Source organism: Drosophila obscura, unplaced genomic scaffold (assembly GCF_018151105.1).
Source record: "Drosophila obscura isolate BZ-5 IFL unplaced genomic scaffold, ASM1815110v1 contig_96, whole genome shotgun sequence".
Lineage (NCBI taxonomy): Eukaryota > Metazoa > Arthropoda > Insecta > Diptera > Drosophilidae > Drosophila > Drosophila obscura.
In genome coordinates this window covers 1,870,344-1,882,831 of record NW_024542890.1, presented here as the reverse complement: position 1 = coordinate 1,882,831, position 12,488 = coordinate 1,870,344, and the positions used below count along the sequence as shown (strand labels likewise).

At 47.8% G+C, this 12,488-nt stretch overlaps 3 protein-coding genes across 6 annotated transcripts; all 3 read left to right on the top strand.

Moving 5' to 3' along the window:
- The first annotated feature begins 323 nt into the window (after window positions 1-323).
- LOC121405458 (histone H1-like) lies at window positions 324-1,103 on the top strand. The gene has a single exon (XM_041596158.1). The coding sequence runs from the start codon at window positions 333-335 to the stop codon at window positions 1,101-1,103; it is 771 nt and encodes a 256-aa protein (XP_041452092.1). The 5' UTR covers window positions 324-332.
- A 2,255-nt stretch (window positions 1,104-3,358) lies between these two features.
- LOC111070396 (translation factor waclaw, mitochondrial) lies at window positions 3,359-5,553 on the top strand. Its single transcript, XM_022360902.2, has 2 exons — window positions 3,359-3,927; window positions 4,005-5,553. Exons 1-2 carry the CDS (start codon window positions 3,421-3,423, stop codon window positions 5,550-5,552), a joined length of 2,055 nt encoding a protein of 684 aa, XP_022216594.2. The 5' UTR covers window positions 3,359-3,420; the 3' UTR covers window position 5,553.
- A 126-nt stretch (window positions 5,554-5,679) lies between these two features.
- On the top strand, window positions 5,680-12,341 carry LOC111070395. 4 transcript variants are annotated; one of them, XM_022360899.2, is made up of 4 exons: window positions 5,680-5,765; window positions 9,665-10,697; window positions 10,766-10,847; window positions 10,923-12,341. In XM_022360899.2, the coding sequence occupies exons 2-4, from the start codon at window positions 9,721-9,723 to the stop codon at window positions 12,261-12,263; spliced, it is 2,400 nt and encodes a 799-aa protein (XP_022216591.2). In that variant the 5' UTR covers window positions 5,680-5,765; window positions 9,665-9,720; the 3' UTR covers window positions 12,264-12,341. The 4 variants fall into 4 exon arrangements, with proteins under 4 accessions (XP_022216591.2, XP_022216593.2, XP_022216589.2 ...); XM_022360901.2 differs by lacking the exon at window positions 5,680-5,765 and adding an exon at window positions 7,585-7,606; XM_022360897.2 differs by lacking the exon at window positions 5,680-5,765 and adding an exon at window positions 7,616-7,713.
- The last annotated feature ends 147 nt before the right edge of the window (window positions 12,342-12,488 follow it).

The window sequence follows — 12,488 nt, the reverse complement described above, 5'->3', positions numbered from 1 at the left end:
ATTATAGAATCCAAAATATAAGAGTTGGATAACTAGTTGTCAAAGTTTGCACAGGTATTAAAAGTCGATAATGGACGATATTTACCAAATAAACTATTTAAAATAGAAATTTAAACATTTACGAATCTGATTCAATAAAAATGTATTTCCATTACTTAATAATAATATACTAAAAAGTAGAAATAAGTCAGACGCTCAATGAAACTTCTGCAACACAAATCACCAATGCTAAAATCATCTTCGTGCTGCCCTTCTACTCGCTTCTCATTCGAACAAGGGACCATAGGCCCCCGCCGCGTTCGCAACTAAAAAGTGTAATTTTGTAAAGAATAATGTCTGATTCTGCAGTTGCAACATCCGCGTCTCCAGTGGCTGCTCCACCAGTAGCAGCGGAGAAGAAGGTGGCCTCTAAAAAGGCGTCTGGATCCGCTGCGGCTACTGCAAAGGCAAAGAAGCCCACAGCTGCACCATCGCATCCCCCAACTCAGCAAATGGTTGACGCTTCGATTAAGAGCTTAAAGGAACGTGGCGGCTCATCGCTACTGGCCATCAAGAAATATATTACTGCCGAATACAAATGCGATGCCCAGAAACTAGCTCCATTTATCAAGAAGTACTTGAAGTCGGCCGTTGCCAATGGGAAGCTGATTCAAACAAAGGGCAAAGGTGCCTCTGGTTCGTTCAAGCTGTCGGCTTCCGCCAAAAAGGAGCCCAAGCCAAAGGTTGTGTCGTCTGTGGAGAAGAAAGTGAAAGCCAAGAAGGTGGTCCCATCGGCATCAGCAAAGAAGACAGCAGCCCCCAAAAAAGCAGCCGGAGCCGGTGACAAGAAGCTAAAGGCAAAGAAGACGGTCGCCACCGCCACCAAGAAGACCGCCGAGAAGAAGAAAACTGAGAAGGCAAAGGCCAAGGATGTGAAGAAAGCTGGAACCGTGAAGGCGAAGCCAGCAGCGGCAAAGGCCAAGTCGAGCCCTGCAAAGCCAAAACCAAAAGCAAAGGCTGTAGCTGCAGCGGCGTCTGCCAAGCCCAAGAAGGTGACAAAAAAGCCAGCCGCTCCCGCCACCGTAAAGAAGCCGAAAGCAAAGACGACGGCGGCCAAGAAGTAAATTTTAGATGATCGTACATCTGAAATTGATTTAAACAAGCCCTTTTCAGGGCTACAAAACTATATCAAAAGAGATACAAATTATCCGGCCGAGCCCCCCTTCATTTATAGACAATAACAGATACTATTTTAGATTCTTAGCCTGACAGCGAAAGAACATGGTATTGAAAATGGGTTTGCTTTTAAAAATATTCTCGCAGCATTATTGGTTGCATAAGGCCTTATTCAGCCCCTTTCCATTACGAAAATTTTTTTGTATAGCTGGGAACATTATTATTGAGGGGTCACCTTTTTTCGATATTTTGGGTGCCAAAAAATCTGTTCATCTTATGAACAGAACCATTTGGTTTGAAAAGCTACCTTGAGACAAACTGTTGTGGCATCATGTTCTGGGTAACGTATTCAGCGTAGTATGGTCGTTGGCGAAAGCCTGAGAGCTGAACGTTGGTTTTCCAAAACTGACAAGACTATTTTTAGTCCAAACGGTTCAACGAAACCGATACACTTACAAATAACTTGGATCTACTGGCAAGAATTGTATGGTCGGCCATATGGCTATACTGCCCTAAATTTATTACTTTATTGAAAAGAAAAACCAAATTCCGTTCGCCAGCAAACATTACGTTTTGCTTACCTTTAGCTTTAATTTTCATTTAATATTAATTGTTTGCATGTAGCTTTGCCAAAATAAGCCTAATAGCCTTTTCACACTGGGGACCATCCACCATCCACCATCCATTTCTGGGATGGTCCGTAAGGTTTTGCCGTTCCGAAATTTCCCAGTTATTCCACCATCCATCTGGGATGTTCCTAATTCTCACGTTTCAGTGCGGTATTTTTTCGATAATTGTCAAATGCAACCATATTTCACAACAAAAAATCGGAGATCACTACGAAAATGTAAACAATGACAGACAGGAAAATATAAAAATAAAACCAAATAACCCCATCAGATCTCACAAAGCACGCAAAAAATAAAAAATATCAAATATCAGCTGCAGGTGGTTTTATTTCGATGTGACATCCATCTAACATAAAAATTAAGTAATGAAATTAATTTACATATATGTATATACATATATTATGGATGATTTTATTGCATTATTACCAATTGCACCAGGCACTGAGGAAACCCAATTTCTTCAAATGCTTGGACACACTCGTCAATTTTCTCTGAAGTGAGATAGTTTTTGGACATGTATTCCTCTGAGAATTCGTTGATGAAATCTCTGCAAAACTCATGCAGGATATTGCAGACGCTGTTGGCTGACACTCCGAAAAACACTCTTTTCAGAAGAAGATCCCGAAGTATAAAAAGATATGGCGATACGCTTCTCCAGAGGAATTGCAGCTCGGCAGTTTGTGTCCTTCTTCCGTAGCACTTCCAAGCGAGTAACCAACAGAGAAAAGCAGGATCTCTCCATCCTAAAACTTTCCTTAAAAAACGCCTCGTTGTTTTCGGGTACATCCTTCTCCCAAAATGTACCGAACCGCTTCTGAATAACATAACATATATATTTGTACTTTAAACATTGGTTGCATTTATTAGAAGCACTCACAAATGACCACAACCTTCCGGGCTTCAGTGTTTTCAAAACAGATATCCATTCTATTATCTCCTCCTCGTCAAAGTTATCTTCATCATTATCGTCCATGTCCAACAACATGATTAGCTTGTGCAAGAATATGTTTTGCTGCTGAATCACATTCACGACCATTGAAATGTTATTTATATTCATTTTAATTAAAGTAAACAAATTTTCACCTCACGCAATTGTGAGCAACAGCTGTTTCTCATGGATGGTGGATGGTGGATGGTGTCAATGTGAATCGGTGTTTCACATCTTTCAAAAATTCCCACCGTTCCCCCAGGATGGACTCAGTGTGCAGAGAGTATAAGGGCAACTAAAATTGAAAAAAAAAAATAAAAAAGACACGAAAAAGCGGTAAAAGGCAAAAAGTTGGTGAATGTGACCAGAGGTGTGGACTGCACCATATCATTTTCGAGGACCTAGTAACATACCAGCAAATACCTTCGGATACTTTTTTAGTATATACCGAGTATCAATGATTCTGTTCGCAAGGTGTTTTTTCGGATCTGAGTACTAGGCTATAAGCCAGCTGCTAAACATTTTTGTCGACCGAAATACAGGCAAAAACGTGAACAAGCCAAAAAGCAAAATCTGACGGGAAAAAAGCTGACTGACTAGCGTGCTGCCAGACCTTCCTCGGAGCGGAGCACGTTCTAGCGCTCTGGCAACCCTGCTGGCAGCCCTCACATGTTGTGCCGTAACATTGCCGGGCGAAGAAAAATGTGAATGTACAAAATGCACAAGACTCTTTCAATACGCTGGTCCCTTATCCAAGCGGTGGGCATTGTCCATTCCCATCCATCCAGGCGGTGCAAGGGCGCCGTCCATTGGCCATGGCAAGGAGCCTGCAGCTGGAGCAAGGGGTTATCCACAACGAATCGGGTCAAGGACGCGACGGAGGCATCAGAGCCTGGTTCTGGTTCGGGTTCAGAGTTGTCTCAGGATGTGCTATTGCGGGAGTTTGCCAAAATTCCAGTGGAGCGAATACGAAATTTCAGCATTATTGCCCATGTGGACCACGGCAAGAGCACCCTGGCCGATCGGTTGCTGGAGCTGACGGGGGCCATTTCAAAGAATGCCGGCCAGCACCAGGTGTTGGATAGCCTTCAAGTGGAACGGGAACGCGGCATCACAGTGAAGGCGCAAACGGCCTCCATATACTACAAATATAAGGACGAGTTGTACCTTCTGAATCTGATCGACACGCCCGGCCACGTGGACTTCTCCAATGAGGTGGGTTATCGGGAGCAGCAGGTTCTTCGTCGGAATCAGTAATCATTCTGAATCCTTTCTTCCAATTTTCGATGTAGGTTTCCCGCTCGCTGGCAGCCTGCGATGGGGTTATCCTGCTGGTGGATGCGTGCCACGGCGTCCAGGCACAGACCGTGGCAAACTATCACCTGGCCAAGCAGCGGAATCTGACAGTGGTGCCGGTGCTCAACAAGATCGACATCAAGCATGCGAATCCCGAACAGGTGTGCCACGACTTGCAGCTGTTGTTCGGCATCGATCCTGCCCAGGTACTCAAAGTGTCCGCCAAACTGGGCACAGGCGTTCCCCAGGTCCTCGAGCGGGTTATCGAGGTGATACCTGCTCCCAGAGTGGAACGGAATAGTGCGTTCCGTGCGCTAATCTTCGACAGCTGGTTCGACAAGTACCGCGGAGCCCTCAACCTCATCTACGTGCTCAACGGGCAGCTGGAGCAGGGCCAGGACATTCAGTCATTGGCCACCAAGAAGACCTATCCCGTGAAGAGTATTTCAGTGCTGCGTCCGGTCGAGTGCGGCGTGGCCAGCCTGTCCGCCGGCCAGGTGGGGCTAATCGCCTGCAACATGCGCAACAGCAAGGAGTCGATCATCGGGGACACCATCCACCTGAAGAACCAGTTGGCCAGCGCCGCCGGCAGCTACAGTCCCCAGCAGCCAATTGTCTTCGCCGGTGTCTTTCCCGTGGACCAGTCCAAGCACGTGGCCCTACGCAGTGCCATTGAAAAAATGGTGCTAAACGACTCGGCGGTCACCGTGAAGGTGGATTCGAGCCCGGCACTGGGGCAGGGCTGGCGACTGGGCTTCCTCGGCCTGTTGCACATGGAGGTATTCTGCCAGAGGCTAGAGCAGGAGCACGGCGCTGAACCCATCATAACGGCACCGTCGGTTACGTACCGGCTGGTGCTGGGCAATCCCAAGATGATCCGCCAGCAGGGCACGGACACCATGGACATATCGAATGCGGCGCTCTTCCCCGACCCCAGCAGCATCCGGGAGTACCACGAGCCCCTGGTTATGGGTACCATTATCACGCCCACCGAGTACGTTGGCCAGATAATCGGGCTGTGCGTAGAGAGGCGCGGACTGCAGCAGAGCTCGGTGAACATTGATGAGGCGCGTATTCTCATGAAGTACGTCCTGCCACTGAGCGAGATCATACTGGATTTCCACGATCGCCTCAAGTCGATCAGCTCCGGCTACGCCAGCTTCAGCTACGAGGACCACGGCTACCACCTCACCCACCTGGTCCGGCTCGACATCCATTTGAACGGGCGGCCCGTCGACGAGCTCTGCCGCATCGTGCACAGCTCCAAGGCCACAGGCGTGGCCCGCCAAATGGTGCACAAGCTCAAGGATCTCATACCCAAGCAGATGGTGCAGATTGCGATTCAGGCCTGTGTCGGCAGCAAGGTGCTGGCCCGCGAGACCATCAAAGCTTACCGCAAGGATGTCACTGCCAAGCTCTACGGCGGCGATGTGACGCGTCGCATGAAGCTCCTCCGACAGCAGGCCGAGGGTAAAAAGAAGATGCGTCTCTTTGCCAACATCCGTGTGCCCCACGAGACGTTCATTAATGTACTGAAACGCTAGAATCTGCATTTGGCCCCCACCCACGCACACAAATGTAGGAATAACTAGAGCGGGAGAGGATACGATGTGCTGGGATCTGCATTTGGCAGCATTGTGCGTCAGCAGACGCCCACACAACGACTGCCCCCAGCAGCCCCAACCAATATGTAGGATTAAAATTAGCGAGGAGACAGTGAGAGGAAGGATATGGACCGGTTCGTGTTTGTGTGTAAGGTAAGTGCCACACTATATATATCTCGCTCTATATAATTCCTTGAACGACGCACCCAAGCCGTGGCGTGGGCGGGCAGCTTATCGTCAGCGAACAGCTTCACGCCCACCCGCAATCTGCTCCCACTCCCTTGTTCGCCCCTTGTCGACCAGTGGTTTCCGTGGTGAGAGATAACCGTTCATTTTGCTTATCATCGTCGTCTGAATATAGAAATACAAATGTATTATTACAAACCAAAAGTAAGGAAATGGGCGTGACCACATGCACGCCCCCATCTTACAATGTTAATGAACTTAACATTAGAACTAGATAACTAACTATTGCTGCTCGTTATTCCTGAAGAATATTTGGACTTACATTAGAATTTCCTCACAATTAATATCTAGTATTATATGTAAGTACAATGTTTGTATGGATATTCGTTCTGCCCTTACATATGATCACATTTTAATATTAGAATTTCCACGAGTGAGACTCAGCTTACGATTAGAACATATTCTAAAGTTTCCCCTTGGGATTCGAAATTCGATTCGATTCACGGAAAAGCTTTCCGTTCTTGTGTGCTTTCCTTTTCGTATTGTTTTTCTTGTTGCTGTTGTGGCACCCTCAATGAAAACCAAAAGAGGAAGAGCAAGACAAGGCACAAAAAAATCGAATTTCCCTGACCCTGAAATGTGGCACAGAGACACACTGACGCACACTCGCGCAGTCGAAGAGAGAGCTAGATATAGTGCATAACGGTATCCTCCCGCCGCCACACCAAACACAACTTGAGCATACACATACTGCCATACAAAAATCTGTGTTCGAATGTTGATGGGGGGGTGTGTGTGAGATAGCAAGTTCTTGGTCCGCTTGTGTCTCGCTCCCGGCAAAATTGTTGTTGTTTATGAGAAAGATAGAGAGAAGAGAACGAACGCCAAAGTACCGAACCGAACCTCCAAACCTGATGGACGTCCCCGTTGGGAGTGGGTTGGTTCGTGGTGCGGGTGCGGGTGAGGGCGCTGACGGTGTCGTTCATCTATATGTACATATGTATGTGTGCGTGTTTGTGTGTCTGTGACCTTGAAAAACAATAACATTGTTGTTGCTGCCGTGCTGCTGTTTTGCTGCTGGTTCTACTTTGCTACATATGAGTAAAAATGCAAATTGCAAATAAACCAAATCCGAACAAAACTGTTAAATGGTTATGCAATAAACACGGGACAACAGAAGCTCAAAAAATGGCTGGCTCAAGGGGGAGGACGAGGAATACTGCCACTTGTCGATCAGCTGGAGAAATGCCAACTTGTTGCAGTTGGAGGTGGTATGAGATGGAGAGTACAGGTGACTGCAACTGTGACTGCAGCAGCCTCTCAATATTTCTCTATCGCACCCTACTCCTCGTCTTTCAGCAATCAGCTGCACTGACTTTGTTTCCCCTCCCCACCACATCCGAAACAGCAGAGAAGGAGACGACAAACAACAAGAGTGGACTGAAAAACAGCTGAGTCGGACCCCCATGCCCAAGTGCAAGAGAGATCGCAAGCGTTGGCGCTCGCTCTCTTTGCGTTCAGCGGTTATTTTGTGCATATATAAATGTGGGGAACGGAACAACAAGGAGGAGCACAAGACACACACAAACAAGCCACATGCAGAATGGGGAAAAAGATAGAAAAAGTCCGTGTCCATGTCGCCTCTGCTGCTGCGCGCAATTGAACCTCACAGAGCAGCAGCACCAGCAAGCAGCAGCGACGCGACTTCGTCTCGACACATCGCCATCGGTCGTAGTCCGCCGTCGCCGTCGCTATCGCTATCGTTGTGGTTGTCGTTGCTCTGCCCGCACACAAAACACAAAAACACAGTCAGTTTTCATTCTCATTTGACATCATCAACATTGAAATTTAATTAAATAAGAGCAGAGCGGCCGAGCACTGTGACTTCGAGTGCGATTCGATTTCTTCGATTCAAGTAAATACTTTAGTTGAGACTTTTTCAGTCGGGGCTTTATTAATGGCCCGGTCAGGTGCATTAGTTTTCATTTAGGAAATGGATAAATAAAATTCCGCTTTGCCATTTCCTCCACAACAGTTTTTTTTGCAAAATAGTCGACGCGCACAAAATAACAAACGTCATCAGCTGTTTCCTTAGCTGTGTGTGTGCGAGCGTATGGCTGTGTGCAAGCAAGTGTATGTATGTACGTTCGGTATCGAGTCTGTTGGTGTGTATGGGTACCTGTTTTTATGTGTTGTTTTTTAGTCAAAATGAAAAACAAATGAAAAAAGTGGACAAACAAAAGAAACAAAAATTGATTGCATCTAAACCTAACCTAGAAACGGAATTGAGAACGACGAGAATTGGTTGTTTGAAGGTTATGGCGATGCTATTGCCTCGACCACCCTGCGACCCCACCGCCAGCCGTCTCAATGGCTTGGCCTTGACCGTGTGTGTGTGTGTGTGTGTATGTAAGTGCATTTGTGTGAGACGGGCAGCAACAGTGAAAAAAGCAACGGTAGCTAACAGCTGAAAGCTGCAGTGCAGTTGAATTTTTGCTCAAAGTGGCAACCCCGAAGATCCTCCCACCACTCCCACACCACACTCTGGCAAACTGTCACCGAAGGGGTTACAAAACACACATCCCTGTCTCAGAATCGGCAACAATTATAATACAAGGAAAGGAGAACACTTAAGCCCTGTGCGTTGCCCGTAAACAATAACAGCAGTAGCAAAGCGCAATCAAGTTCAATGTAAAATTCAAAGAAAGAAAAGGCGAACGGCATCTCCCGCACTCACACACTCGCAAACTCATGAACCTGTGCGCATTCGCACTCTCGCTCCCTCATACCTATACAACAATGGCAATCGCACAGCTGTACACGTAGCCAGTGTTCATCGCGAGAGTAGTTTTTTTGTTTTCTTTTTTTTTTGTTTTCTTTATTTTTTATTTTATTTTGTTGTGAGATAATTGTGCAATCCAATTCAAGAAAGTGGGTGAACGAAAGAAAAATGGTAGACAAAGTAAAATATTAATACGTATTGAATCGAACAGAACAGAGTATCACGTACATATGTACGTACATAAATGTTGGAAATTGGCAGATGGATGGTGTGTGTGTGTGTGAATTCAGTTATTTTTCAATAAGACTGCTAACCTGGCAGAATACGACCAGTGTTGTAAACAGTTACAGTCTGCTTTCTTCCCTTTTGGAAACATTTCCTTTTGTTTTTCGCTTAATTTGTTTATGCAAGTACAGGCTTATGTATTCGCTGACCGATCCGATCAGACAGTCATACAACTGTATAAAAATATTTACATATGCATGCACGTACATTGTATTGTATGCATATGTGCGTAAAAAATATCGCTTTCGTATACGTACACATGCATATATATATACATACATGTACATATGTTCATGTATGTTTGTATGCATGTTGTTATAAAAATCGCACAAAAAGAGAGTAAAGTGTTCATTTCTCACTTGTTCATTCATTCTCCTCCAACCGCTTAGGCGCAAAATAACACAAAATTTCATAATAATAAAAAATCCACTAGTGTTGGTGTGAGTTTTTTGCGTTATTTTGGTTTAAACAAATTATTGAGAGGGGGGTCGGTCGGGTGGTGAATGGAAGGTAGGCGACGCGTCGCAAACACACAAACACAGCTGATAGTGGTTGACGCACTATAATATATGTATACACGAACACACACAACTATCACTCTCTCACTCACTCACTCACTCTCTCTCTCGCTGAACTGGCTGCTAAAATTGTAAACAACTCAATATCATTAAACAGGGCTGCCAAGTCCTGTTAGCGATTGATTTTGAAGCATATTGGCAGCCCCGCTCTGTGCATATTTGTGAAATTCATTTAACTGATCAGAAATTTTCCGTCTCTTTTCTTTGCTCTTTTCTCTCAGCGTAATGTGTTTTACAATTTCCAACAAGAAGAAGAACAATCATTCATGAGATAAAGATGATCAACGGATTGAGTGTTGGCGGTGGTCAGCAGCAGGCAGCAGCAAATACGAAGGCGAAGTCAGGTGGTGCTGCAATAACATTGCACTTTGCATACAACAACAACAACAACAACAAGAGCAACAGCAGCAGTAGCAGGAACATTCATAATCATATTACTGGCCATAAAATGGACCATCAAATGAACAACAATCCAAAGGAATCGCTATCTACGAAGGTGCTCAAAATAATAGAAAGCATTAGAGGAGGGGGAGGAGGAGGAGAAGCAGCAGCAGCAGTGGGTGAAACTGCAACAACTATAGCAGGGGTAGTGGCAAAAGCAGTAGAAGACGCAACAGGTGGCATCGCTGGTGGGGGAGTGACAAGCCTCAAGTTGCTGCCAATGCCAATACGCCGCACATCTTTGTTACAACAAGCAGTTTCGAGTACCTCAGCAAACACCAAAGAGAAGGAGCATCCGCAGCAGAAGAATGCGAAGCCATCAGCCGTGGTTTCGCCTTTGTTGCCCTTGACGGCACAGCAACATCAACCAGGGCCGCATCAGGGACAGCAGCCGCCACAGCGCACCGAAGACCAGGAGCATGCTTTTCGACTGATCGAGGATGTGCACAACTATGCCAAGCTGCAGGACTACAGCGAGGACGATGGGGAAGACCTGCTGGACGATGACGAGGACAATGACGATGACGACGACGAAGAGGAGCAACAGGAGCCAGTGCCGATGAGAGTGCAGCAGGAGGTAACGCGCATACAACTGGAGGACACCGAAGAGCATGTGGATGTGGTGACAGTGCCGCAGCAGGAACTAGTCCAGCAGCAACTGCAGTTGGAGCAAACAGCAGTCGGTTCGCCCAACAATGAGACGGAGGACAGAAGGCCAGAGCATCATGCCCGGCGGCCGATGAATGCATTTCTCATCTTCTGCAAACGGCATCGTGCCATTGTCAAGGAGCGTTACAAGTCCCTGGAGAATCGGTGAGTCCTCCATTGATCCCAACAAGCAACTAGCTAAAGCCTCATTTATAATAAATCCTCCTCCGCAGAGCCATTACCAAAATACTCGGCGACTGGTGGGCAGCACTCGATGAACAGGAGAAACACTGCTTCACTGATTTGGCACAGCAGGTAAGGAGAGAGCTCCCCCCTTAAACTTAAACTTAAAGCTAAACCCTTACGCCCTTTCCTATTTCCTATTTAAAGAACAAAGATGCCTTTTTCAATGCCAATCCCAACTTTAAGTGGTATAAATTGCCGGCTCCTCCGCTGCGCACACTGGCCACACGACCCGGCAATGCAGGGATCGCTGCAATCGGCGGCCAACTGACCGAGGAGAACCCCCAGAACACTCAGCAGCCGGTCCAGCTGCAGTGGTCGCGCAACGAGCTGCATGCGGCACCGATGACCGCCGCCTCTCTCTCCGCGGCCAAGCTACTGCGTGGAAACTTTTTCAAGCTGGCCGACGAGACGCAGATGGGGGAGCTGAGCGCTCTGCTGCAGGTGCAGGAGAAGGAGTGTGCCCTGCAGCAGGTCCTGAGCGAAACCAGCCAGTTCCTGAGCACCCATATGCCCGGTGGCAACAAACGGCCGATTCCTCAGGACAGCAACTCGAGTAACTCCAGCGAGGAGGACGTGGCTGGTCTGGGATCATCCCCCTGCAAGAAGGTGAAATCTTCCCGCTCCTGCAAGGGCAAGATCTACCAGGAGCTAGTAAACTCCGGCCAACTGGCAGCTGTGGCCAAGAAGAGCAAAATCCGCCTGAATAGCGGCGGACAAGGAGCCAGTTTTCTTGGAGACGTTACCGCAGATGCCGTCAGTCCCCACTCTCAAGCAGAGCGCCATCAGATGGACAGCCTGGAGGTAGCCACCAGCACGTCGGGCAAACACCCAAGAAGTGTCTCCGAGTCGAGCAGCAGTGGCGGCGGCGGCTTCGACCTGGAGGAGAAGATTAAAGAACTGACTGCGCTCAGTTTGGACGCCTACTTGCAGCGCAAGCGCAGCACCAAGAAAAAGAAAAAGTTCACAGCTGGCAAGAAGCAGCGCAATTCGAACAGCGCCAGTGCTGGGGGAGGAGGTGCAGTATCCGGGGGAGGAGGAGGACCAGCAACAAGTGCAGCTGTCGCAGGGAAGGCAGAGGCAAACGAACTTGTCCGGAAGGAGGCACAACGGCAGGCAGCCGCCGTGGGCAGTCAGAAGCGCAAGGCTCGCAAGGAGAGCATCACACGCCGCGACGTTAGCGCCATTGAGCAGGAGGTGGCGTCCATTCTACCGTTGACCATCAACGGGTGCTATTACTTCGATCAGGCCGCCTCCCCCGATGTGGGAGCGAAGGCAGCAAACAACTCTTCCTTGGCCCTGTCCACCACCACCTCCCCCTCATCATCGTCCTCGTCCTCTGCGTCGCCGCCACTCTCCTCGGCCTCATCGTCGTCGTCGTCATCGTCGTCGTCATCGCAGGCAGCTTTCGATGTGACCTCTACCTCAGATTTACTCATTCTGGCCGAAGTAGCCGCCAACCGCACTGAGCTGACCAAGTCCAACTAACAGGGGACTCGGATGATGCCGCCTCCGAGCACCATCACGAATCATGCCACTCTAGCAGAACGAAACATCAGCACCAGCCCCTGCAGGACGCAGGAAGCACGGCGCACCCTTCCTCCCACTCCCCATTCCTCCAGGCGTGGAGAAATATTGTTTCCCCCTCTCTTTCATGCACATGCATGCGTATACGTATTGTACAATGAAACAACAGTCTCAACAGTGTCCGCA

Coding starts and splice junctions, on each gene's coding strand:
- LOC121405458 (XM_041596158.1), top strand. CDS start 333: ATGTCTGATTCTGCAGTTGCAACATCCGCGTCTCCAGTGGCTGCTCCA.
- LOC111070396 (XM_022360902.2), top strand. CDS start 3,421: ATGTACAAAATGCACAAGACTCTTTCAATACGCTGGTCCCTTATCCAA. Junction 3,928..4,004: donor ACGTGGACTTCTCCAATGAG/GTGGGTTATCGG, acceptor TTTTCGATGTAG/GTTTCCCGCTCGCTGGCAGC.
- LOC111070395 (XM_022360899.2), top strand. CDS start 9,721: ATGATCAACGGATTGAGTGTTGGCGGTGGTCAGCAGCAGGCAGCAGCA. Junction 10,698..10,765: donor TACAAGTCCCTGGAGAATCG/GTGAGTCCTCCA, acceptor CCTCCTCCGCAG/AGCCATTACCAAAATACTCG. Junction 10,848..10,922: donor TCACTGATTTGGCACAGCAG/GTAAGGAGAGAG, acceptor TCCTATTTAAAG/AACAAAGATGCCTTTTTCAA.